At 38.9% G+C, this 23577-nt stretch overlaps 1 protein-coding gene across 6 annotated transcripts in view; it reads left to right on the forward strand.

Moving 5' to 3' along the window:
* Window positions 1–23577, forward strand: part of CAPRIN2 (caprin family member 2) — a 40140-nt gene extending 16563 nt beyond the window's left edge. For 3 of the 6 annotated variants that reach the window (XM_054812831.1, XM_054812829.1, XM_054812834.1), the window contains 11 exons: window positions 4404–4535; window positions 4725–4812; window positions 5530–5585; window positions 6230–6340; window positions 8561–8671; window positions 9301–9453; window positions 12931–13114; window positions 15383–15568; window positions 16777–16877; window positions 17631–17697; window positions 19167–20060. In XM_054812831.1, coding sequence (XP_054668806.1) covers window positions 4404–4535; window positions 4725–4812; window positions 5530–5585; window positions 6230–6340; window positions 8561–8671; window positions 9301–9453; window positions 12931–13114; window positions 15383–15568; window positions 16777–16877; window positions 17631–17697; window positions 19167–19735 — 1758 coding nt within the window. In that variant the 3' untranslated portion in view covers window positions 19736–20060. Of the gene's footprint in view, window positions 1–4403; window positions 4536–4724; window positions 4813–5529; window positions 5586–6229; window positions 6341–8560; window positions 8672–9300; window positions 9454–12930; window positions 13115–15382; window positions 15569–16776; window positions 16878–17630; window positions 17698–18138; window positions 18685–19166; window positions 20061–23477 lie in introns of those variants that run through there. The other 3 variants (XM_054812833.1, XM_054812830.1, XM_054812832.1) reach the window with 3 other exon arrangements.

The following is a 23577-nucleotide window of genomic DNA, read 5'->3' on the forward strand; positions in this document are numbered from 1 at the left end:
GCAAGAAAGCAGAAATCAATTAATTCCATATTACTCATAGCAAATGATTAAGCTTAAATCTTGTCAGTAAACTTGGCATAACTGAAAAATTTTTGTGCCTAGAAGCGGGAGCGCAAACAGAAGGTTGAACATGAAATTAAAAGAGTAGGTAACATGGACCACTTGGTAACAAAATGGGATTAAGGTGTTTCAGCTTGATTCATCTTTACACTTAAGCTGAGTAGAATCTTGTGTCCACTGGTGGTGGTACAGCTACAAAACCTGGTCGCCTCACGCTAAGTAGCTCTGAGCACAAGTAGGTGTTTTGCACCCAACTATATGTAGTATTACTGTAACTGAAACTATCATATATTGGAATAGTTTCAAGCACTTTAAGATGCCTTGGAATTTCTGGCTCAGATTAACTGAAAGCTTAAATGCAGGATGCTTTCTAATGAGATGGGACTCTTATTTTTGTATAGAAGGGGGAGATGGATGGCTTCAATGGTGGACAAAACTTTGATGCAGTAAGGAAAAAGGAGGGTCTCTAGTCAGTTGGAGAAACTTGCAAACTGCCTAGAAATCTTCATAGTAATGCACAGGTGTGCAAGTCAGCCAAATTAATGCTGGGTTGCTGAATTAAGTAAACCATGTTTTTAAAGTATTCAAACCTTGATTTACATAGCAGACCATAGTGAAACACCAGCTGGCTATATTTTCGCTTAGTAGCTATTGACAAATCCTAATATCAAAAGTATATTGAATGAGTAAATAATAAAGTACTGTCAACCTACCTTGTTTCCATAACCACTTTTTAAAAAAAAAAAATCTTAATTTGACTTGAGGTGCATATAAAGAGCAATTAAAAACATATTTTAAAACTTGTCTTGCCTTTGCTTATGTGAAGAAAGAAGAGGCAATGCAGTGCTTGTCCTGGTTTTGGCAGGACAGTGCTATAGCTGGATCGACCTCACCCTCAGTGAGAACCTATAAATGACCTTGTACAGGATCTATCTACCATAGGCATGGTAGATAAAAGGCCTATGCCACTACTACTGCTTTCCGGAGCTGCATTTACCCTTTACTCCCTGAAATAACTGTTAGAGCTCCGAGACATCTTTAAACTGCTTGATTTTGAGATCTTAAAATATGCTTATTAACTTAATGTACTATAAAGTGCAATACCTAAGAAGTTGAGCCTACGGTGGTAGCAGTGAGGTGATGTGCAGGCCTGTTAAACTGTTACTCTGTTTGTGCAACCTGTGGACCAGCAAACCTCATTAGAGCTGAATTTGTGGCCTGCGATGTGAAAGCAAAACAGTTTGGCTTTTGCTGTCATCCAGCACCATTTAATTCATACCTGCTGTGAATGCTGCTCTGAGTAGAAAGCAAATGTTAATTGTGCATCTACATGGCACAGCTGGTGATCACTGTGATTACAGCTTAGGTAGCACTGTTCCAGCTCATTTAGTACTCCACAGCTAGAAACCTAAAGAGGAATTGAGGACCTGTATCATAGGATGGAGTTTTACTAGTATATGAGGTGGTTGACATGTATGTTAGAGTACTGTTATGTATGAGTAGATGTAACAGTCTCTAAAAAAAAAAAATCAAGCTTTAACAGGAGTACCTAGTATATTGGCATTTTGACTAGTAAAATTCTGAAGTCTGTGTGCCTTTACATTTGTTTACTTGCAATGGTCTAACAGGTCCTAAAACAAATTCTCAGTTTTTTAACTTCATTTTTAGTCAGTTCTCTGGATATATGTTGAAACAGGTTTTTGCTGAATGCATAAGTAGTGCTGCGGTTAAGTTTCAGAAAATTATCATGACAAATTAGACCCTGAACTTACCAGCACTGTGTAAAACTAACCTGAATGTTGCTTGAACCACTAGTGTTAAGTGATCTCAGCATGTGTAAGTTCAATAATTTGTTAGCCCAGCTCACCTCATACTCAAATCTGCTACCAGCTTGTAGTGACTTCCAGAAGCAGCATCTAACTGTAGGCTAGAAAGAAAACTTGGTTTCAAACCATCATAAGGATGTCAAGTACCTACTCTTTTTCAAAGCATCTCTTTTTATAAAGGCATAACACCCTGAAGTACTTAACTTTGTGATGCTTTTTGATATATGCTCTGTATTGCATTTAAATATTCCAGTTTCGAGCACCTAAGTACCAGCAAAACAGCAAGTCAATATGAGGTAATATCACCGTAGCTACTTCTGGCTGGTCTATGTTAATATATATGCAGGAACTAGAAAACTTCTACAGAATGGAGAGTCTCAATGTTTCAATCCTGGCTTAAAGCCTTAATAACATATACGTAACCCTGTATGCTTGCTGTTTTAGTTGAAGTAAAGAATACTACCAGCATAATGCACAGAGTATGACCTGGGGAAGGAGATGAAGACTAACAAGCTGTAAAAGCATACAGAAGACTGTATCATCTTTGCAACCACAAGCAAAACCCTGCAGTCTCTTCTGTTTCCATGCTCTTGGGGCTGTTTTTACTTGTTTGTGTTTAATGCACAAGTCTTATGTAGCTAGTAGATGATCTTCATAGCTTTAGGCACTGCCAGACTTGACCTGGTTAGGTGACTTAAAGGTGAAAAGCTTCTGTTGCCCATTTGCCAACATACAGACCTAGCTTGGTAATGTACTTGTGTCTTAGTAAACTGTGGTGAGGAGGAAGAGGCTAACAGAAGCACTAATCAGTTTGACCCATAATGAATTTACCATGACAGCAAGTGTTTTAAGATTAAGTTTGCTTGTAGTAAGGGCTAGTAGTGATGGACAGGAAGATTCAGATTCCTAGTAACTTAATCTATAATTAACTATGAGATTTAACTAAAACTGAGATTAACTTTATTCAACTGTATCTGTTGTCCTGCACTTAGGAACTAAAGCTGTTAAGGATCTGTTCATTATTGGAAACTATACACAATATAAACCTGCATAGTCAGTAGTTAAAGGTAGTGCTTGTGCATCAGAAATTCTAGTTAAGATAGAGTAGTATAAAGTAAAACTTCTCACAGCTCAACAAGTAACTGTTGTGTGGGCCATGACTCTTGAGTCCTCCAGAGTTGATGTGCTGTATGTACATGGATTATGCTAAACCCTGCAAGTTTCTTCCCTGTGCATGCTACTGGAATTTCTGTAGATGCTAGTGATTTGTTTCAGATAACTGTTGAAGTGGAAATGCGAGAGTGTATTTGGGCTTGTTGTCCTAAAACTGGACAAAGAGCATTTCATCAATTTGTTTTGAACTTAATGTGACAATTAAATGTCATGACACATACCCTTCAGCCATATAGTCTTCTAATGACTTCATACAAATACTCAACTGTACCACTATACTGTGTATTGAAAGAGTAATCTCCTATTAGAAAGACAAATGTTTGTACTGTAGGAAAGTAAAGGCTTTCACATGTTCCTGTGTCTCAACATTTGGGCCAGTTGAAATAATGCAACTGCTTAATGTCTCCAGATTTGCCTCCCTCTAGCTGCACAGACAAACATAAGAACAGCAAAGCTTTAGAGAATCACTAAAAATTGTGGGTTTAAAATACTTATAACAAGCATACCTCTTCCCAAGCTGCTTTCAAAAGACATCTTAGACTTCTAGACAGTCTGTTATTGTTCTGTAAATAACTGGGCTTCTGCTATTGAAGGAGTCTACTATCATGATTTTGCTGATACCTTAGACTTGCCTATTCTTGGATATAATGTTTCCCTCTTTTGAAGTGAAAATTAGTTGTGTTGAACTGTTAAGGGACCATCTGAATCAAGGAGTAATAAGGCCCTGCAGAAGTCCTTATTTAGCTGTAAAGTTAGGCTTCCATGTGGGAACACAGGTGTATTTTCATGCCAAACTGAAAAGTTTAGTGTAATACTTTCTGCAGGAGCCATGTGCATTGAGAGTATCTGGCTTGTTAATGGGACCACTTTGGTCTAATCTTGAGTAACCTGTTTGCAGTGTATCTCTTATGTACAGTTTATTCAGAACATCTGGAAATGCCATCCTAGTAAGATCTGTACTTATTGGCGTGGGCTCTACTGAGAGGAAGTATGTTTGAAACCTTGAGTGATGCAGCTTTGATTTTGAAGTTTATTCTGGCCTTCAACTTCAATATGTGGGTTTCATTAGATGGAGGTGCCTAATTTTACACTAAATGCAGGCAGCTTATTGTCTTCTGTACATTTGATTGTAAAACTGAATGAAGTGAATTAGTTCTGTGGCTTAACTAGTTGTGACAACAATAAAGCTGATTTTTTTTAATGAAGTGAAAGCTTGATTCAGGAAATATTAATAACAGCACAGAATTCCTTGGATCATGGTGTCTGACCTATAGGTTGCTCTGGAATTATATTGGATAAGGCAGCTTGTCTGCTTCCAGATTTAATATCTTTTCTCCTTATTAGGTGCCTAAACCTGTACATCAGCCAGCTGCTGAATTTTGCTCTACTTCTACTCTTCCAAAAGATCCAGTATTGAGAAGGGAAAAACTTCAGGATCTGATGACTCAGATACAAGGGACTTACAACTTCATGCAAGTATGTTTTTCTCTGCTGTTGTAGCACAAAGCTCCAATTCCTACTGAGTTAGGGAAAACAGTGCTGACAATGTGTGTTTGCACTGAATGAATTAATGTAGCTCTAATTAACTAACAGCAACTTGTCAGATGAGTGTTTCATTTGTATCTAGAGTTCAATTTTTTCTCCTAAACAATCTCTTTTCAAAAGGAGTCCATTCTGGATTTTGATAAAGCTTCACCAAGTGCCATTGGTTCATCCCAACCACCTTCAGTTACTCCAGCAAGTAGTCCTGTAGGTAGGTAATATCGTAAGTGTAAATTCTGTGTCAGCTTTTGCAAGCACTAATAGGGTTTGCTTGGGCTGTAGATAAGTGGGCATGGTGAAGACAGCTTGTCTAATTATAAAGAATATCAATGTCTGATTAAAAAAAGGCAGCTCAAGCCACTTACCTGCTTATTTGTTGCTGGAGGTGGCTTAAGTTGGTGCATCTGCCTGGAAATGGAATGCTTGTGTAATCACTGTCTGGCATGTGCATCTAAAACAAGCTGCAGAATTGACATGCTGTATCTGTGTAACAAACTCGTCTAGATGTGGTGTATATACACCACAAACTGTGAATGAGCTCAGGATAGAGTAGTTATCTAGCTGTGCTTAAACTGGAACATTCCACAATGGGCCATGTTAAAACTGTTTGGGTGGCTCTGAGCTGTAAATCACAATTACCCAGTTTATTAAATATTTAATTGGTTTTTAATCTGGAAAGTGGGTATCTCTATGTGGTAGAAGTATTTTTATCATTGAGTACCTGTCCTTTTACAAAAAAGAAACTGAAGTTTTCAATTGGGTATAGTTTACTGATGCTGTCTAATTATAGATATCTAAATATAGTGTGTATGCTAAAAATACTATGCATCTTCATACACAAAATGTTTTCAAAAAGTAGAACTGCACACTAAACTATATGTAATGTTTGCATTTAAAAGTAAATGTTGCTTAACACATTTTTTTACAGCTTCAAAAGAACAGAAACTGCCAAGTCAGAGTGATTTTCTCCAACAGCCCCTTCAAGTAAGTTGAAGTTAGGACTGCCCTGAAGAGGCAGAGTTGTACCCAAGGAATGATACAGAGGTTATTCACTAGAATAGACTTAGTACTTTAATTGGTTTTCTTATTGTAAGTATTTTTCTAACAAATTTCGTATAACTTAGTAGCTTGCAAGTCTGAGATCACTCAAATGCTGACAAAGTTGGCTGCTCTTCTGCTTGAAAAGCAGCAACAAATGTTTGAAATTTCTTGAAGTAAACCACTGCTGAAGACATGCTGAAATAGTTTGAATATTTAACCCATAGATTCAAGTCATAGCTAATAGTTGTGTGCAGGAGAACATGCTGCTTTTTTCTGAGGTAGTACATGTCTTCATCTTTGAGATCCTCACTTATGCCAAAGTATACAGTGTCTCAAGCTTTGGCAGCCATGGTTAAGTGAACCTTAAATTCACTTACTGTGTGTGCATGTCTTGCTACATTGGCTTTTAAATAGGTTTCCTTGCCACTAACAAAAATTCCTAAGAAGCTTTGACTAACTGGTCAAAGCACTTTGGTTCTTGCCTCATTCTGAGGTTTACTTGGAAACGCCCAGAGTATGAGTTTCAGTGAAACCAAACATTTAAGATAATTCTTCAAAACCTTATCCCAATTTTCTCTTCTTGCAAGGCTGCTGCTTCATCCATGACACTGCATGGTTCAAATACTTCCCTAGCATCTGCTGATCAGACTCTTTCTGGCTCTGAAACTGAAGACTTGGTGACACCACAGACACCACAGGTAATACCCCCAGGGTTCACTGGCATTCAAAGATCTGTGCAATAGCCAGCCCTAACAGAAAGCTGTGGTGAGGCCTTTCCTGAATAACTATCTCGAACAATATACAGATACAGGATGCAAGTAACAGCAATAGTATAGCCTATGTTCTGGAATACTTACAGGTGGATGGAAAGGTCTTCCTAATACTGCATGACTGCAAAGTGAACAGTCTGCCTCTTGAAATGGGAAGGGTGTGGGATGAAAAATGCTGGCTAGAAAGTGTGGTGCATATTCTTGTGGGAACATAAGAGCAGCATAAATATTTGCTTTGGTTATGGTGTAGATGCATCCTCTATGTTGTCATTAGAGGGAGTATAAATTGGGATGGATATTGTCACGAAATGGCAGACTTCTATGTGAGCTGAAGATTGAGATGTGTTCTCTCAAGCACTAACTGAAGAAATACTGGGAATGTGACTTCCTGATATTCAGCTAAGACCTCAGACTTTGCTCTCTTAACTGTATTTATGTGCAGTTAAATCTTCAGCTAATCTATATGGTTTAGAGCTGAAAATAGTGTTTCAATTTATGCAGATCACTGTCTTAAAGATCTCTTGCTAAGTGTTGCTGTGTTGAGGAATGCAGCTGGGTCTTACCTGTTGGACTCTCTAATAGATTGTATGTAGATTATAATGGGAAAATGTTCATGTTTTTAAAATGTTTTTTGCTGATGTACATGCTATCAGTATACTCTGCATGTAGCATTTACTCTATTCCTCAATATGCTGTATAGTTGAATGTAACAGTCTTGACAGGGATATTACAGTCTTGCTGCCTCTTGAATTGGCAGTTTTGGCCTGGTTCTTGACACCTTCTCTCAATTCTACAGTGTCATAAGACTTGTGCTGACAAGAATTAAATAATCTTGCTGTTTAATATGCATCCAGAAGACTTGTGCTGTGCTATAATGTAGAACATCTAATTTAGTAGAATGTTGTGAGTTTTTTTGCAAACTTCCTGTTTGGAATTAAGGTTGCTTGTGCCCAGCATATCCCTAGTCTCTTAGACTTGAAGTGTGGTACCTGTCTTTTTGAGTCCTGCTTCTCACAGAAAGCAGTAGATAAGCTTTGTTTGATCCCAGCACAACCAGGGAATACACCCTGTGGTGACAGTGCACTTTCCTAGTATGCAAGTGCAGTTCTATCTGATGCAGCTGTGATGGTATAATGGTGAGGATGGGACCGGTGGTCTTTAGCTCTAGGCTGTGTATCTAAGTATAAGCAACTGTTGTGGCTTAATCTGGCTAGCAGCTAAAACAACCACATAGCTGTTTGCTCACACCTCCCCCAGAATCAAAAATGAAAAAAATAAAACTTGTGGGTTGAGATAAAGACAATTTAATATGGCAGAAAAGGAAGTTGGTGATGATAAAGCAAGTGATGAACAGCACCATTTCTCACCACCTGAAGTCAATGCTCAGCAAGACCCCAAGCTGCCCTGCCTCATGGCCCACCCCCTAGTTATATACTGAGCATGATGTCATTTGGTATGGAATATCTCTTTGGTCAGTTGAGGTCAGCTGTCCTGGCTGTGTCCCCTCCCAGCTTCTTGGGTGCCCCCCACCTTCTCGTTGGCAGGGCAGTATGAGAAGCTGACAAGTCCTTGACTGCTTGGCAACAACCAAAACATCAGTGTGTTACCAGCATTATTCTCATCCTAAATCCATAACCCAGCACTATACCAACTGCTAGGAAGAAAATTAACTCTATCCCTGCTGAAACCAGGACAGCAACTCTTAAACTTAGCATTACAAGTGTGAGCTAATTGTAGAACACAAAGGCAAACCAAAGTTTGGCTCTGAAGCCTTGTTCAACAGCTTACCAGAAGTTTAACATCAGACATGTCTTTCCATTTAATTCAATGAGATGGGTGTGTGTTGCAGACTTGATTGTAAATAACTGCTGGAAGCAATCTACAGTTCTTAAAATTATTTGACTTTACAGGGCTAGTTGTACAACCTGTTGTGTAAGGAGGGTAATATAAGTCTGAATTTCTAAAGCTAATTACTTGAAGCTTTTAGTTAAGATGACTATCTGGTACACTTACTTTGGACTTAATGTTTGTCAGGGTCTTTTAAAATCCACTTGTTTCAACTTATGCACTAGTTATTTCGTAGCTCTACCAGAACTTTGTTCTTTCTGCAATACTTGTAATGGCAGATACGTGTATGGCTTCTTCTAGGCATCAGCATCACTTTCTCAAGAGACTGAGAAATATACTTCCCAGCCATTGTATCAGACAAGTTCACGTATTTCTGAGCCACTGATACCTAAAAAGATTGAAGTTGCCCAGGTGAGCCATCACAAATACTGGTAAGGTAAATATATTGGCTACTGAAATGTGTCTAGAGCCTCACATTCCCTTTGACTTCTGATTCCTATAAATATTGATATTCTAAATCAACACTTCACTTTGCTATCTGCACAGATGAGACTTAATGCTGGTTAATGCTTTGTCTGGACAACTCAGCATAGTTTCTAATCTCAAACAGAATTAGGTTGGGAGGGGAAAAAAAATCAACCCCCATAAACTTCCTAAGTTCCTTTGGAAAAGTCACTTTTAATATCAGCCAGAGAATCATCTTCCTATAAATGGAACAGAAGGTGTTCTGTGTTTCCTTAGTGGTGGGGAAAAATACCTATGTCTCTATTGTGAAATTATTACAATGAGTGGTATGTATAGTAGCTCATAGACACGTTTCACTTAATCAGCAGAGACTGCAATAGAAGTACTGTTTGCTGAGAATGCACAGCAAGATTTGAAATTGTAAGCAAAAGCTATTTTGTAGCTCTACTATGTCCAAATGTCATCCTGTAGAAACTGCTGACTTCTGTCAGTCTAGGCTTTAGAACAAATTAACTGCTTCTGTTACTGCCTGATAACTATCAAGTGACCTTCCATCACATTTGTTCTTCCCTCAGGCAACTATTCCCCTCCCAAGTGAGCCACAGTCACCATTACCTACTTCAAGCGCCTCCATGTCACCAGTACCACCAGCGCAAAGCTTTCAGTCTCCTCCAGCAAGTAGCAGTTCTGTCACAATAACAGCAGCTCCCTTTCAGGCTATGCAGACTGTAAGTATGCAACATGAGGCCACAGAAGAACAACTGACAATAATGCTAATAACTTAGCCCTAATACTGGGGAACTGGCTCCCCTTGATAAAGTGCAGAACTTGATAGATCATTTTGATGTTTTAATGTTACAAACCTAGATTAGAACTCTGCTTCTCCAATGCCTTCAGAACTTAAAGCAGATCATCTGAGAATAGAGATCCTGGTTTTGCTCTGTATAGTCCAAAATCTAATACTGAGATATCTTAGTAGCTGCAAGGAACTAAGAGTGAGAAGTCAGACCTGAACTAAACAGATTTATAGCAGTGCCCCAAGGTAAAGTTGACTCTACTTAAACTGTTCTTTCGCATAGATTTCAAATAATAAAGACTGCAGAGGAGAGAGGGAATCCTGAAGTGTATAGCTGTTACAACTAAAAGCTTGCTGAAGCCTGAACCTGTCTTGCTGCTTTTAAACTGTTTGCTTTAGTGGAGTAGAACTCAGTCCACTGGAATGATGGAAAATGTGTCCTTGATAAAGACTGGTGTAGCTCATTATCCTATCTTGTTAACAAGTAGTTGATATAGATGTCTAGGGAATAGTCCATATGGACTGAATGGTGTTTCTTGCAAATAATACTATTTTTTCAGGCCATACATCATTAGTGATGTTCTCTAACATTATTAACATTGCTACTGTCTTGTAATCTGTAGTGCAAGCTTAAAGGGACTCAGAGGAGGGATCTCCATTTAGTTGTTAACATTCCCTTCCCTGTACTTGGGCTTATCTACTCCTCTGATACCTTCTTCAGAAGATGCTAGAAACCTTCATTTAATGTTCTTGCTCAAAAGCAAGCTTAGAGGTCATTGAGATTCTCCATTTTAACAAATGTACCAGTGCAGTTCCACAACTTGTTGGACAATCTGCATCTTGCAGTGTTGAGATATGTAGTAGGCTTTGGTGGAAGAAGGTAGCAATAGCCTTTCAAAGCACAGAAATTAACGACTAAAACATCTATGACATCCTGGTGTGGGCTGTAGTAATTGCCACCATGACTTTCTCTTTGGTCTTCTATGTTTGTAGAAGAGGTTCAAGTAGAATGTTCCTCAGAGGTACAGACTCTTTGTATATGTTACGAGCAAGGCAGGTGGTGGTAGGGAGGTGGGTCTTTCTAAGTGAAATCTGTTTAAATTATGCTAGGTGGTGATTTTTCATGAAAGTGGAGAAATAGCAGCATACTATGATCAAGGAATCAAGAGTCTTTCTGGGGCCAAGTCTATAACATAAGCAATCTCATGATATAAATATGGAATCTTGGTCTCAGTCATTCTGATTATATCTGAACCTAGTGCCTGTGTTCAGAGTGCTTTTGATCAAAATGGTATCATTGAAAGTTCACTTGAATTAGTGCTAAGCTGTTTTCAGATGTTAAATGTTCAAGATTTCTCTTGGGATTTTTTGGGTCAAACTGGCAAATATCTGTCACTAAATTGCTATGATGTTAATACGTCCTGTAGTGGTGGCAGTCTTTAACTTTGCAGTGCAGGATTTTCTTCCCTGCCTGGCTTAGATTCTCATTGCTGCCAGGAAAGCACTGCCATTGGATTTCAGTAGATTACCAGGAGTCAGGTGGTTTCTTGCCAAATAGCAGTAGTACAGTAATGGAAGCCTCTGACATGTCCTTGGATGTCTGAACACCCTATTGCTGCCACAGTGCTTGTGGGAGCTTAAAGGCAGATCCTACCTGTAGCCCAAGTACTCTTACTAGAATTCCACCTGTAATGCTCAGTCTTTGGAAGAAGTAAACCACTTGCTACAAATAGTCCAGGATGTGGGTGTTGACAGCCTGACTGCACAGCATCTTCAAATTTCTTTCAGAAAGAAGATTGTTTTGGATCACTGTGATCACTCGTCTGGTAAATCAGAACCAGAATTTGTGGTGTTTTTCTAATGGTTCAAGCTTATATTCGATGCCTCAGTATCATGAAGTTTTTCTCTGCTGGCTCCCTGTTAGAAGAAATACTTGGCTTTCTGATCCTGGAAAAAGTGTTCATTCCCCATTGTAATTAGAGGCTTCTACAAATGACAAGAACTGTCAAGCTATTCTTTGCATCTAGCTGTAGTTAGTCTTGCCCTGGTCTGTCTTCAGACAGTTTCATCTTGGAAAATGGTTAGATACACCTCTAGACTTAGTATCAGTACTGCTGACAGGTCTTTTTGAGTAAAAGGATTTAAATTTCCCACAATAGACTTCTTTCCTACTTGAGCTTGATACTAGTTGTCACGTGACAGCATCAGTGGTGGTAACTTGGGGTTATTGGCTATAAAGCAATACAGTTACTGGAGTGACAGAACCCTGATTAGATTTAACAGTAATATCTATGCAACACCCTACTGCCCAGGCTGTAACATTAAAATTTGAATTAAATACTCTGTTACTTAGGTTGCATGTGTGCTCTAAAGGAACCTAAATTGAGCCTCAAGTTTCCTTTTCTTATCAAAGGTGTGAAGGCTGTCTAATAGGGTATTTATCTGAGTGGATAGTAGAGTTGCATCAGGTCCCAAGATGTGTAGCAAGACCTGTATTCTTCCCAAATGAATATCTCATCTCAGTGTGGGCTGTTGCAGCTTCAGGTCAAAAGCTGTTGTTGTGGTTTAACCTGACAGGCAGTTAAAACAACCACACAGCTGTTCACTCACCCCCCCTACTCCCACTGGGAGGGGAGAGAGAATTGAAAATGAAAAAAGTAACTTGTGGGTTGAGATAAAGACAGTTTAATAGGACAGGAAAGGAATATTATAATAGAGAAAAGTGATGCACAGCACAACTCTCACCACCTGAAGCTGATGCTCAGCAAGTTCCTGAGCTGCCCTGCCTCCCAGTCAACCCTCCAGTTATATATTGAGCATGATGTCATATGGTAGGGAATACACCTTTGGCTAGGTTGGGTCAGCTGTCCTGGCTGTGTCCCCTCCCAGCTCCTTGGGCACCCGCTGCTGCCTTGGTGGGGTAGTATGAAAAGCTGAAAAGTCCTTGACTGCTTGGCAATAATGAAAACATCAGTGTGTTATAAGCATTATTCTCATCCTAAATCCATAACCCAGCACTATACCAGCCGCTAGGAATAAAATTAACTCTATCCTATAGCTGTCCTGGTTTCAGCAAGGACAAGTAGTCAATGAGTCAATCCAATGGTTGACTTCCCATTGAAGCAAAATAGCTTACTGTATGGTAGCTGCTCTTTTGACCAAACATGGTAGCTATGATCAATCAAGCTACACTTCTTGGGTAGTACCTACATAAGTAGGAGTAAGTTCTACAAGTTTACTGAGAAGGAAAAGGATGGGTTGAAATACAGTGTTCTTGATTCTTTCTAAAACAGTTGGTCTTCTTGCAGCTGATCTAGGCATATGTAGTTGAACCTCAGCATAGCATGGTAGTGGCATTAGGCAAAGACTTTAGCTGGTAGTGTTAAGCGTTTGTCTCAATATGTTGTAGGTATTTAAAGTGAATGCACCACTGCCTCCGCGTAAAGACCAGGAAATTAAAGAGGATTCTTCATATTCAGCAGGATACAACCAGAGTTTCTCTACAGCAAGTACACAGACTCCTCCTCAATGCCAGTTGCAATCTTCTCATGTTGCAGAACAAACTTCTCTTTCACAAGAATCTCTGTCTTCAGGTGAGAACTGTACTTGTCTTCCTATTTCAAGTAGTCCTCAGAGTTCTTCAGGTTATAGCAATATTTTAATTCATTAATGTGCTGTGAGTAATGCGTGTTCTGAATCAGTGAAATTCTAAATCTTTATGTAGCACCTGTTAACATTAGTGTTACCATCAACTTGATTAGAGTTGATGTATGGTGTGTAAACTTAATTTCAAAACTGCTAGCAGGATGAAAGGCTGCTTCAAACTAGTTTTTCTACTAGCTGTATAGACAGTGTCACCTACAGGCCTGATAAAGACATTTCCCACCTACTAGGAAACTCCAGTATGCAGTGATACTTGTAAGTCAAGTGTTTGCTTGGAATTGAAGTGGTAATGACATACTTCATTTTGAACCATTAAATTGGTCTCTGGTAATAGATAGAAGTGTTGCTGTAGTGCTGGGAGTTGCAGAATTCTAAATATGAAAGTTGGGTAATTCACCTCAGCACTGAAAGCTTATCCCAAAGTGATAAGTATTTTGTGCTGCTAGTACAAGACTAAAATGTCATCTGAGAGCTGTTTAGGATTTAGAATTTTCTTGTTTAAAGAATGGGCTGGTATCTTTCCTTTGAATTTATAGCTCACATATAATTATTGTAAAACACATGGCTGATCTTGACTGTATTAGTACTTGCCGAAATCTTCACATGGATATTGCACCTTACTATATTAGAGATGAGCATTTGACAAGTTACTGACAGGTCATGTCTGCCACTCCTACTTATCATTCCAGCTGTATCTTACAATGTTGAAGTTCTAGCTTTCTGTAGCAGAGATCCATGTTGTTCCTAATTAAGCCCTAAATTTGTCACTTGTTTGTTACCTAGGAAGGCTAATTTCCTAACTAGGAGGCCTCAATCACAAGTTAGTGTAATTTAGTGATGTGTTGAGAATCAGCTGAACTGCAGGAATGGTTCATGCATACACTTCAAGCCTGAAGCAGGTGCAAGCTGATGACAGCCTACTCTGCAGCAAAAGATAATCCTCCTTTTACTTCTGTTTATATAGCTCTGATTTCTTACCAATGCTGACTTTATTAGCTGGTTGAGTCCGAGTGTCTGACCTGAAGAATACTAAACTTCTGATAAGTGGGGTCTTGAGCTGCCTTATTCAACACAACTGACCTGCTTGACATTCAGATACTGTACCAGGTGAATTTATATAGCTGACACTAAGAATTTAAAATGAGGCTAGCCCCTAAACTTGCCTGAAACAGGTTCCAGGATGAAAGGAAGCTGGCAGCTAGGAATCTGGATTTATAAGACATCTGATCAAGTGACTCAAGGTCACTTAAAATTACTGGTTTTCTGCCAGAGGATTCTTCATAAGAATTATGGTAGAAATAGACTGATACTGTGTAAAGTCAGTGAGACACATGAAGATTAGAGTTCCAAGGCACAATATAAGCATAGCAGTCAGGAAAGCATGTTCAGCTTGAATATTCCTTCTCATCACTGAGACTACAGGTGATCAGCCTTCTATACAGTTTTTTGATGGAACATCATGCTTTTTTATTAATCTTGTGCAGTGATTCTGCACAGACTTCAGAAAGGGGTTTAGACTGTCACTCTGGATCAGTTTTCAAACTTTTTGGATTGATACAAAGCATGGTCCTGTGGAAACACATGGTTGCAAGGTCTGTATTTAAAGCTAACCACTCAACCATCCTGTGAGTGAAAAGCATTCTTGAGTACCTGTTGCTTGGTGTTGAACTGTCTAATAACATGTGGTAGGAATGTCTGAAGAGACTGACCCAAATAGCTAGCTTTCCACAGTTGTCTTATTGCTATCTAGGTAAGACTGAGTTTCTCTCATTACTTTGAAGGACATTGACACTGAGGTGACTTAGTTTATCAGATAGACCACTAAGGTCTTGCTAGTAGAACAGTGTTGGTTCTAACTGAAAATTCTTAATCAGGTGTTACTTGATTTTATTTTAGCTTGGTTATTTTTGTGATGTTGCTAGCAAGCTTGTTCTGACCTAGGCAATTGAATCTTGTTGAATGCATTAGAAGCTTGCCCTGACAGCCTGGGTTGTCTAGAGTATACTTTAACAAGCATTACACTCTGCAGAACAAAGGGGAGGATCCCCACTTATTTGGAACAATGAAGGAGCACAAGAACAGGATATTCAGAACAGCTTAATCAGTCTCTGAACTTCCTAATGCTGCCCTTGCTTCTAGGTGTGATAACTTTTTACAGTTACAAAAGCTTTGAATTCACCTTTGCCTTCTGTTTTAAGCAGTGAATTATCAACCTGATGGAGCTGTTCCTGTTAGCAATGGTAGCCTTGCCTTTTATCCAGCACAGACCAATGTTATTCCCAGACCCCCTCAGCCTTACATTAACAGTCGTGGGTCTGTCAGAGGATCTGCTAGAGGTGGAAGGTCACTGGCTAATTCATATCGTTCCCCTGGTGGGTACAAAGGTATGTATGTATTTACTACCACCTTAAATAAACTTAATACCATGTTATGTTAAAACATGTTTTAGTGTTACTACATTAGATTAAGTTCTATATGTGAAACTTCTTAAAACAGACTTTGAGCAATGTGCAGAGATTGGGGTCTTCCTTTGTAGAATTTAAGCAAGTTCATTCTGACTTCTGTAGTCTGTACTTCATGTGTCAGGTGAATTGGCAGAGCAATTTCATAGCCTTTTGAATTATGAAAGTAACTTTTACTAATAGGTTATTAAATTATTTAATTGTATAGACTTTTCTGCTTGCAATTTTGTTTACCCTTCTGAACTTTTTACCTCCTTTATTCTTTCTCTTTGCATCTGTCTTGCAAACATTCTGGGCAGGTATTTTCTCTTCAGATGTCACTTGCAGTATTTGCTCAAAACAAGATGCTCTTTGCTTAGTGCTGCTGGCTTTAATATTACCAGCAGAAACTGGGATGGGGGGGAGAGGTTCCCAGTAGTGGAGAGCACTTCTGGATTAATAACAAACTGAAGGGTTTTAAGAGAAGGATTGTTTGGTCTCTGCAAATCAGATGCCATTCTGCTGCTAGCTGAAGTACTATGGAAAGTTTTGGCTGACCCTCAGCAGTTACCAACTTAAGGTTGTTGATAGGTGTGCCCTATTCCACTTTGAAGTGAAAGGGCATTTAGTCTGTGATAGAAGTTGTTTCAGTTACTGGGCTGAGACTGCTCAACACCTTGTAGGAACATGTACCAGAGAATGAGTTATGTAGTTCTAACTTACCAGCACTTAAGGGTTTGGTAATTAGTGTAATAGCTAAAGATGCTAAATATTATATGCTTAAATGTGTAACAATCATAGCTAAGCATCTGTAATAGCAAAAGAAAGTGTTTCTTAATTCAGCTAAATCCTGTCTCTGGTTCTAGCAAGTTTCAGCTGTTCTGTCAAGTCCCATTAATATCAAACAGGTAATTGTTAAGGTCTGGTGTTAATATTTATAACCATGTAATTTTGATACATACATTAAATAGTTCAGAGTAGCTAATAAAATGCATTCTTTATAGGAGTAGTGGGACTCTGAAATAAGGAATAGATGTGCAATTCATAATGTAATACACCTAACTGCCGAAAGGGAGCTCTAGTTGTATTCTGGACTTGTACTTGTAAACCAAACCATGAATACTACTGAATAATCAACCTTATTTGAACAGGTTTTGATGCTTACAGAGGCTCACCTTCAATAACTAATGGCAACTATGGCCAGCTGCAGTTCCCTGGTAGAGATTATGCTGGAATGCCATATTCTCAGAGGGTAAGCATTGACTTTGTTTCCAGTAGCCTTCTTGAGCACTGTATGGGAGAAGTCTTCTAATACTGTAGCTTTTCATTATCTGCACAGGTGTGCTATTCTTTACAAGCTAGAGTTTAGTTTTGTTTCCTAGTTGAAACACCTTTTTTGGAACAGTAGACGGCAGCTGAAATAGGAAGTCAGTTCAGACAGATATCTCTCTATGATAGGTTGATTTTAGTCTGAAGGGAATCTTCAAAATGCAAACAGATGGCAAATAAGATGTGGCATAATGAATCCATTTTACTATGGACTTTAAAGTTAGTTCTTAATGCCTCTGTAGTATAAAATAATGAATTCTTAAAAGGATACTGAGAATTTGGTTAGGTAAAAAACCCAACCCTAAAAACAATGTGTAAGAAAACAAAGGTGTTCCTGGTGGGAGGAGCGTTTTCAGCTTTTAAATGAAATATATTCTTCTGTACAGACTTGTAACAGACCTGAGATTTAAGGTAATGCTCAATGAACTGACCTGACTGTGTAGTTCAGAAGCTAACTTGCTAGAATGGTACTGACATAGCTCTTTACTTTTACAATAGCTTATATGAAATTAAATTTTCAATAAATGAGGCTGTTTATCTACATCTTAATTATGAACTCCCTCATTGTCTTTCTAGAGCTTGAAATAATTGTGCAAATGAAAAAATACTATTTTGCAGTCCCATTGGCTCTCAGATTTGCTCATAGCAATTTTACTAATACTTCTGTTCCTCTTAGGATGTTAATTACCAGCAGTGCTATAAACGAGGTGGGATAACTAGTGGTCCTCGAGCAAATTCAAGAGGTAAGGCTAACCTCAGGGTCCCTGTGGTACATGTATGTGCTTGGCATAGCAGATCCTGAAGTGTGACTAGTGAGGAAAAAGTGTACTATTACTGATCAAACAGATCAAGCTTGGTATAAATTAACCAATATTGATGAAAGTTTTATGTACTGTTCTTATAGTCACCATTGCATAGCAGCAGATTTAACTTCACCTCTCAATTTGGTGTCTTCACATGTCAAAGTTCTGACACAATGGTACCTTACTGAACTTTCTTCACAAATAAACTGACCAGGAAATAAATGCAGGGTGGTTCCCATGTTGCATTTGCCTTCATCCCTTAATTGTGTGGTCTGCCCTGATTCTGGGTAAGCTGTCAGATCCCAGAACTTTAAAATAACTATTTTTCATAGAAAAAAGTTTGTTTGGGAATACAGGTTTACTCTGTACTTCCATGCTTAGGTTTACAAGATGTAAAGAAATATGTAAGACTAGCTGTTTCAAGCCAAGCATGTATTTTGAGAAGCTGTGAACAAGATAATTTAATCCTGGAAAACGTGCTGGAAAAAGCTGGACTATAGATGAAAAGCAGTGCTATAGATGAAAAAGGTGAATGGTAACTATAGATCATTACTTTGAAGAATAAAGGGAAATGATGGCATATCATGGAAACAGTTTTCAGATAAAACTGGTCATCTGTCAGGGAGAACTCAGAATATACTTCAGAAGAAAAATAAAATAAATATGAGATTGTGGCAAGTCAATAGTAGATATCAGTGAGATCAGTAGCAATTTTACTTAGTTTTGTTTAATATCTTAAGGTGTTCCTTTCTAGTGGAAATAAGTGGCTTGAAACTTGAAGGCAACTGTCTTAAATTTTAGATCTATTAATGTTTTCATTGTAGACCCTTTTAACTTGGATATCTGAAAAGATAAACAACTCACTTTGGGGAGCAGGGTGCAGAAAGCTTACAAGCAATTCTAGTTCTTCAAACTTAATATATTCCAGCATCATAAGTTGATATGACCTACTAAGAATGCAGCTCCAGAAGAACAGTACTGAGGTAACTTGAAGTGCAAATAGAGGTCTTGAAGGTGACTAAATGACTACTTGGCTCTTGGTAACCCTGCCAGTTTTTTCAGAAATTAGATTTTTTTTATCTCCACTAAGAAGCTAGCATATGCTTTTTTATGGTAATACGTGTATGTGGCAAATGCTAAAACTATTCCAAGCTACTGCCCTCTCCTACTTAAAAGTATGAAAAGTCATTGTTCATAGTTAAATTGTAGTCCATCCTGCTCAATGCTGCAAGTGTAATGATGAATTAACCAGCTTCAAAGTTCTGTTCTCAGTGGGGTCCTTTGACAACTTCCTGTAGCTGAAAGACAGATCTATTGCAAAGCCACTTGCTGCTTAAGATTATGCCCACAGGCTTAAGGGTATCCTTCTGTTATAATACTTATTTATCATTGCTAATCATCTTTAACAGCAGGGTGGAGTGATTCCTCTCAGGTGAGCAGTCCAGAACGAGACAATGAAACCTTTAACAGTGGGGACTCTGGGCAGGGAGACTCCCGCAGCATCACCCCTGTTGATATGCCAGTGACAAGCCAAGCTGCCACCATACTACCAGTGCACGTCTACCCTCTCCCGCAGCAGATGAGAGTTGCCTTTTCTGCCGCTAGAACATCTAACTTGGCCCCTGGAACTCTAGACCAGCCAATTGTGTTTGATCTGTTGCTGAACAACCTTGGAGAAACTTTTGATATCCAGCTTGGTAGGTTCAACTGTCCAGTGAATGGTACATATGTCTTCATCTTCCACATGCTGAAACTGGCTGTAAATGTCCCCCTGTACGTGAATCTCATGAAGAATGAAGAGGTCCTAGTGTCAGCATATGCAAATGATGGGGCTCCTGATCATGAAACAGCTAGTAACCATGCAGTCCTGCAGCTGTTCCAGGGAGATCAGATCTGGTTGCGTCTGCATCGGGGAGCCATCTATGGAAGTAGCTGGAAATACTCCACCTTTTCGGGATACCTCCTTTATCAGGACTAAAATCCAGTGCGATGTTTACAAGAGCTGCTCCAAACACCTTGGTGGAGGGGGGTGGGACTAGCTTTGCACTTACTACTGACTTCATAGAAGATATGTGGTTCTATTATTGGGGGAAATGATGGTCCTGTTGTGCAAGGTGAAATCATGGAGTTGGGGTACTGAATCAGCACTAATTTGGCACTTTATCAGTTGTGATGTAGCCTTGCTAGTAAAGCTGTGAATGTATATTGTTTGCACTTACCCTAAACTGTATTAATGTCCAGCTTACTACACTATCGATTGCCTCAAGTATGGGCTATTCACAATGCCTTGTTGTGCCTCAATAAAACAAGTTAATATGCATTTTAGTATCAATCTTGCCAGTGGTCTTTATTTTTAAAATGTATCAAACTGAGCTTATTCCTGATGTGGGGTGTACATGCATGCTATTAAATAGAACTGGTCTTCAAGTTTCAGTAACTCAGGGTATAGTTTAATTGGGATTACTTGTTTAGCTCTTGCTTGATGCCATTCTCATTCATTTTGATCCCTTGATCAAAATGAATTCAAGATTTACTTACCTGCTTCCTTTTTAACTGAAAGGTCATGAAATTAGGACGACTTGATTTTGAGAGGATATGCATCTAAACCTAGCTTTGTCACATTGCCTGTCCTTCAGAAGTGATGTAGCTGAAATTCTTAAGCCTCAAAACAGTCACTGTTTGTTATTCAGCTGCAATATATTTAAAGTTAAAATTGACTGACCCTTGTGAAGCACAAACATGTATGGATTCCCTCCCCCATGAGACTTGTATTACAATCCTATTCATCTCCTCAAGCTGAGGAGCTTGGTATTTGTAGTTGAAGCCTACTGCTTGCATTTTAAATCAAACCTGAATACAAATGCTAGGAAGCATCCATGAAATTCCTTTCTTAGAACTAACAGGCTGTGTGACTATCGGCAATCTCTTGTGGCCTGAGAACTGAAAAGCTGTGATGTGTGTCCTTGTTTAAGCTGCAGCAAGTCAAATGCTATAAAGCATTTCAGTGTTTAAAGTGGAAGTATGAACTAGTAAGTAGACCGTAGGTCACTGTCTCTTTCTACTTTTAAAAACTTCAGTAGTCTGTTTTAGCAGTAGGAAGTACTTTATCTGAGTAGCAGTGCAAAAGCCTGATGTATCTAAGGATGAGCTAGAACTATGCAAAGTAAAAGTAGTTCAGCTATCTGCTTATTTAAACAAAAGTAAAAACCTAAATGGAATAAACTTCAGACCTGATGTGAAGCTGCTGTTTCTTGGTAACTAGTTTCACAACTTCCGACTTTAAACAGTTTTCCCCTGCTACCATGCAGATGCCAAAACAGGTTGTCTGGCTTGACTTCATAAAGTCACTGGCATAAAAATCTTGGGTTTATTCCAAGCTTAGGTTTCTTTATCATACAGATTTTGAGGATGATCATACTTCAAGTCTTGGTTTAATTTCTTTGGCAAGTTCTGAGATGAGAAATTTAGGTGGGGTAAAGACTTAGGGAACATAATTTTAACTGCTACAGACAAAAATGTCAAGCCTTAACTGTACTTTGTATTTTTAAACATGTTAATTCTGACCTTAGCCAATAAAGAGGCTTATTTCTAGAATGCACTCTCAGTGGAGGATAAGTGGCAGGAGTTTAATTAGCACTTTTTTCTTAGACTGTTAACTTTCTTTGTATATTAATATGGAAATGGAGTAGACAGGCCTTTGGCAACCTCAGATGCGGTTACTGTCAACACAGGAAGCACTTCTTGCTTTCTAATGCTCCAGTTCAATCAAGTCTGGATGACTGCTTGGTGGGCCCATGTTACCACCTGTTTATTCTTATTTCTTACTGGCAGATCTAGCAAAGCTTTTATGTATCTTTGGCTTGCGGATATTTAAGATAACTGAGGTAAGCATACCAATTTAAGAGCTGGTTGTCCATCTGTAAGATGGATTTTAAAATTCCTAACTAAAGGAGTACATGCTGTCACAGCCAGAAGCGTGCAGATATGATGAACATGAAATCTAATTGTTACACTGTTCCTTAGTAGTAAACTTGACCAAATTCATATAATGAATGGCTTTAAAAAAAAACCCTTTATTTTTATAGGCTTTATCAGGCTGAGTTGGAATAATTTCTACAGTGCCAGCTACTTTAAAATAAAATGTCTTTTCCTGATCTTTGTTAAATATACAACTTGGACAATTCTCTTCCCACAGAATAACTGAAAATATGATCAATTTTATCCTATAGGCTTCTCACACAGTACCACCTTAGCTAGAACTGTTGGTTTTCACTGGGTTTCTAGTCAGAGCCACAAACACAGCTCTAGCTGACCTCTGTTACAAGAAGGAATACAAGTACAACAGGCACTGTCATAAAAAAGTTTTCAGACTAGATGCAACTAAAAAGGCTAGTACTGAACCTTAGATGCTAAGGCTATGTTTAAAAAAAAAAACTGTAGAAGACTGAGCAAAGCATCCTTTCTCCACACCAATAGCTGGCTGAAATCCACTGGTAGAAAATTCCTATTCTAATCTTCAAAATACCTAAAACCATGACTTGATATGATTTCCTGTGATAAACATTAGGATATTGATACCTCATACCTCATTCTTTGTGCTTCTAGATTAATGCTTGGTTTTGAAAGCTTTTCAAAGTACTTCAGAGTATTTCAGTGCATTATTTACTGACACAGTTTTAGTCTACCTCAGTATGTCCAGACTAAAGACCTAGACCCATCTTCTACTTCTGGGCAAAGTATTTAACAGGTGAGTTCTACAACTTGAAAATATGGTCTGCCAATATGTTTTTCCTCAATAGTTGTTAAATGAAGTTGCTTGAATTGTTGTAGTAGGTATGCCTAAACTATGTAAGGATGATAATTGGCTCTAAGACATACAAAGAGGCATCATAGTTCTGCTAACTTCTATTGCTGTCTTTGCTGTACAAATCAGATATCACCTAAATTCTCTCTAGTTTAGTGATTTTGTGCAGACTGCGGAAGATAAACTATAAGGGTAAGGAGCTAACACTAGGTTTGGATTTTGAGTGAGTGAATTTCCACGTTTCCTTCTCTGAATTCAGTGAAATACTGGAACTACCCTGAAATGGGAGGGTGTACTGGTTTTGTCTGGGATAGAGTTAATTTTCATCACAGTAGCTGGTGTGGTGATGTGTTTTGGATTTTTGGCTCTGATAACACAGGAATGCTTTAGTTATTACTAAGCAATGCTTACAGAGTCAAGGCCTTTTCTGTTTCTCATGTTACCCTGACAGTGAGCAGGCTGGGGGTGCGCAAGAAGTTGGGAGGGGACACAGCCGGGACCAAAGGGATACCCCAAACCATATGACATCACCCTCAGCAATACAAGCCGAAGGAAGAAGGGGGGACATCGGAGTTATGGCGTCTGGTATCCCATGTCACCGTTACGCGTGATGGAGCCCTGCTTTCCTGGGGATGGCTGAACACCTGCCTGCCCGTGGGAAGCGGGGAATGAATTCCTTGGTTTGTTTTGCTTGCGTGCACGGCTTTTGCTTTACCTGTTAAACTGTCTTTATCTCAACCCATGAGTTTTCTCACTTTTGCCCCTCCAATTCTCTTCCCTGTCCCACCAGGAGGGAGTGAGCGAGCGGCTACGTGGTGCCAAGATGCCTACTCATGGGGTTCAACCATGACAAAAGGTTTCTTAAAGTTTTCAAAATACTAATGGACTTGTGACTTTTGTGTGTTTTTTCTCCCAGGGTATGGAAGTGAGAGGAGACTGTGAATGATCTACCAGAACTGTCATGGCTGACTTCTGCAGCTAAGGAAACGTCCATCCTGTAGGCGACGGTGGTGGCG

Source organism: Grus americana, chromosome 1, assembly GCF_028858705.1.
Source record: "Grus americana isolate bGruAme1 chromosome 1, bGruAme1.mat, whole genome shotgun sequence".
Classification (NCBI taxonomy): Eukaryota; Metazoa; Chordata; class Aves; order Gruiformes; family Gruidae; genus Grus; species Grus americana.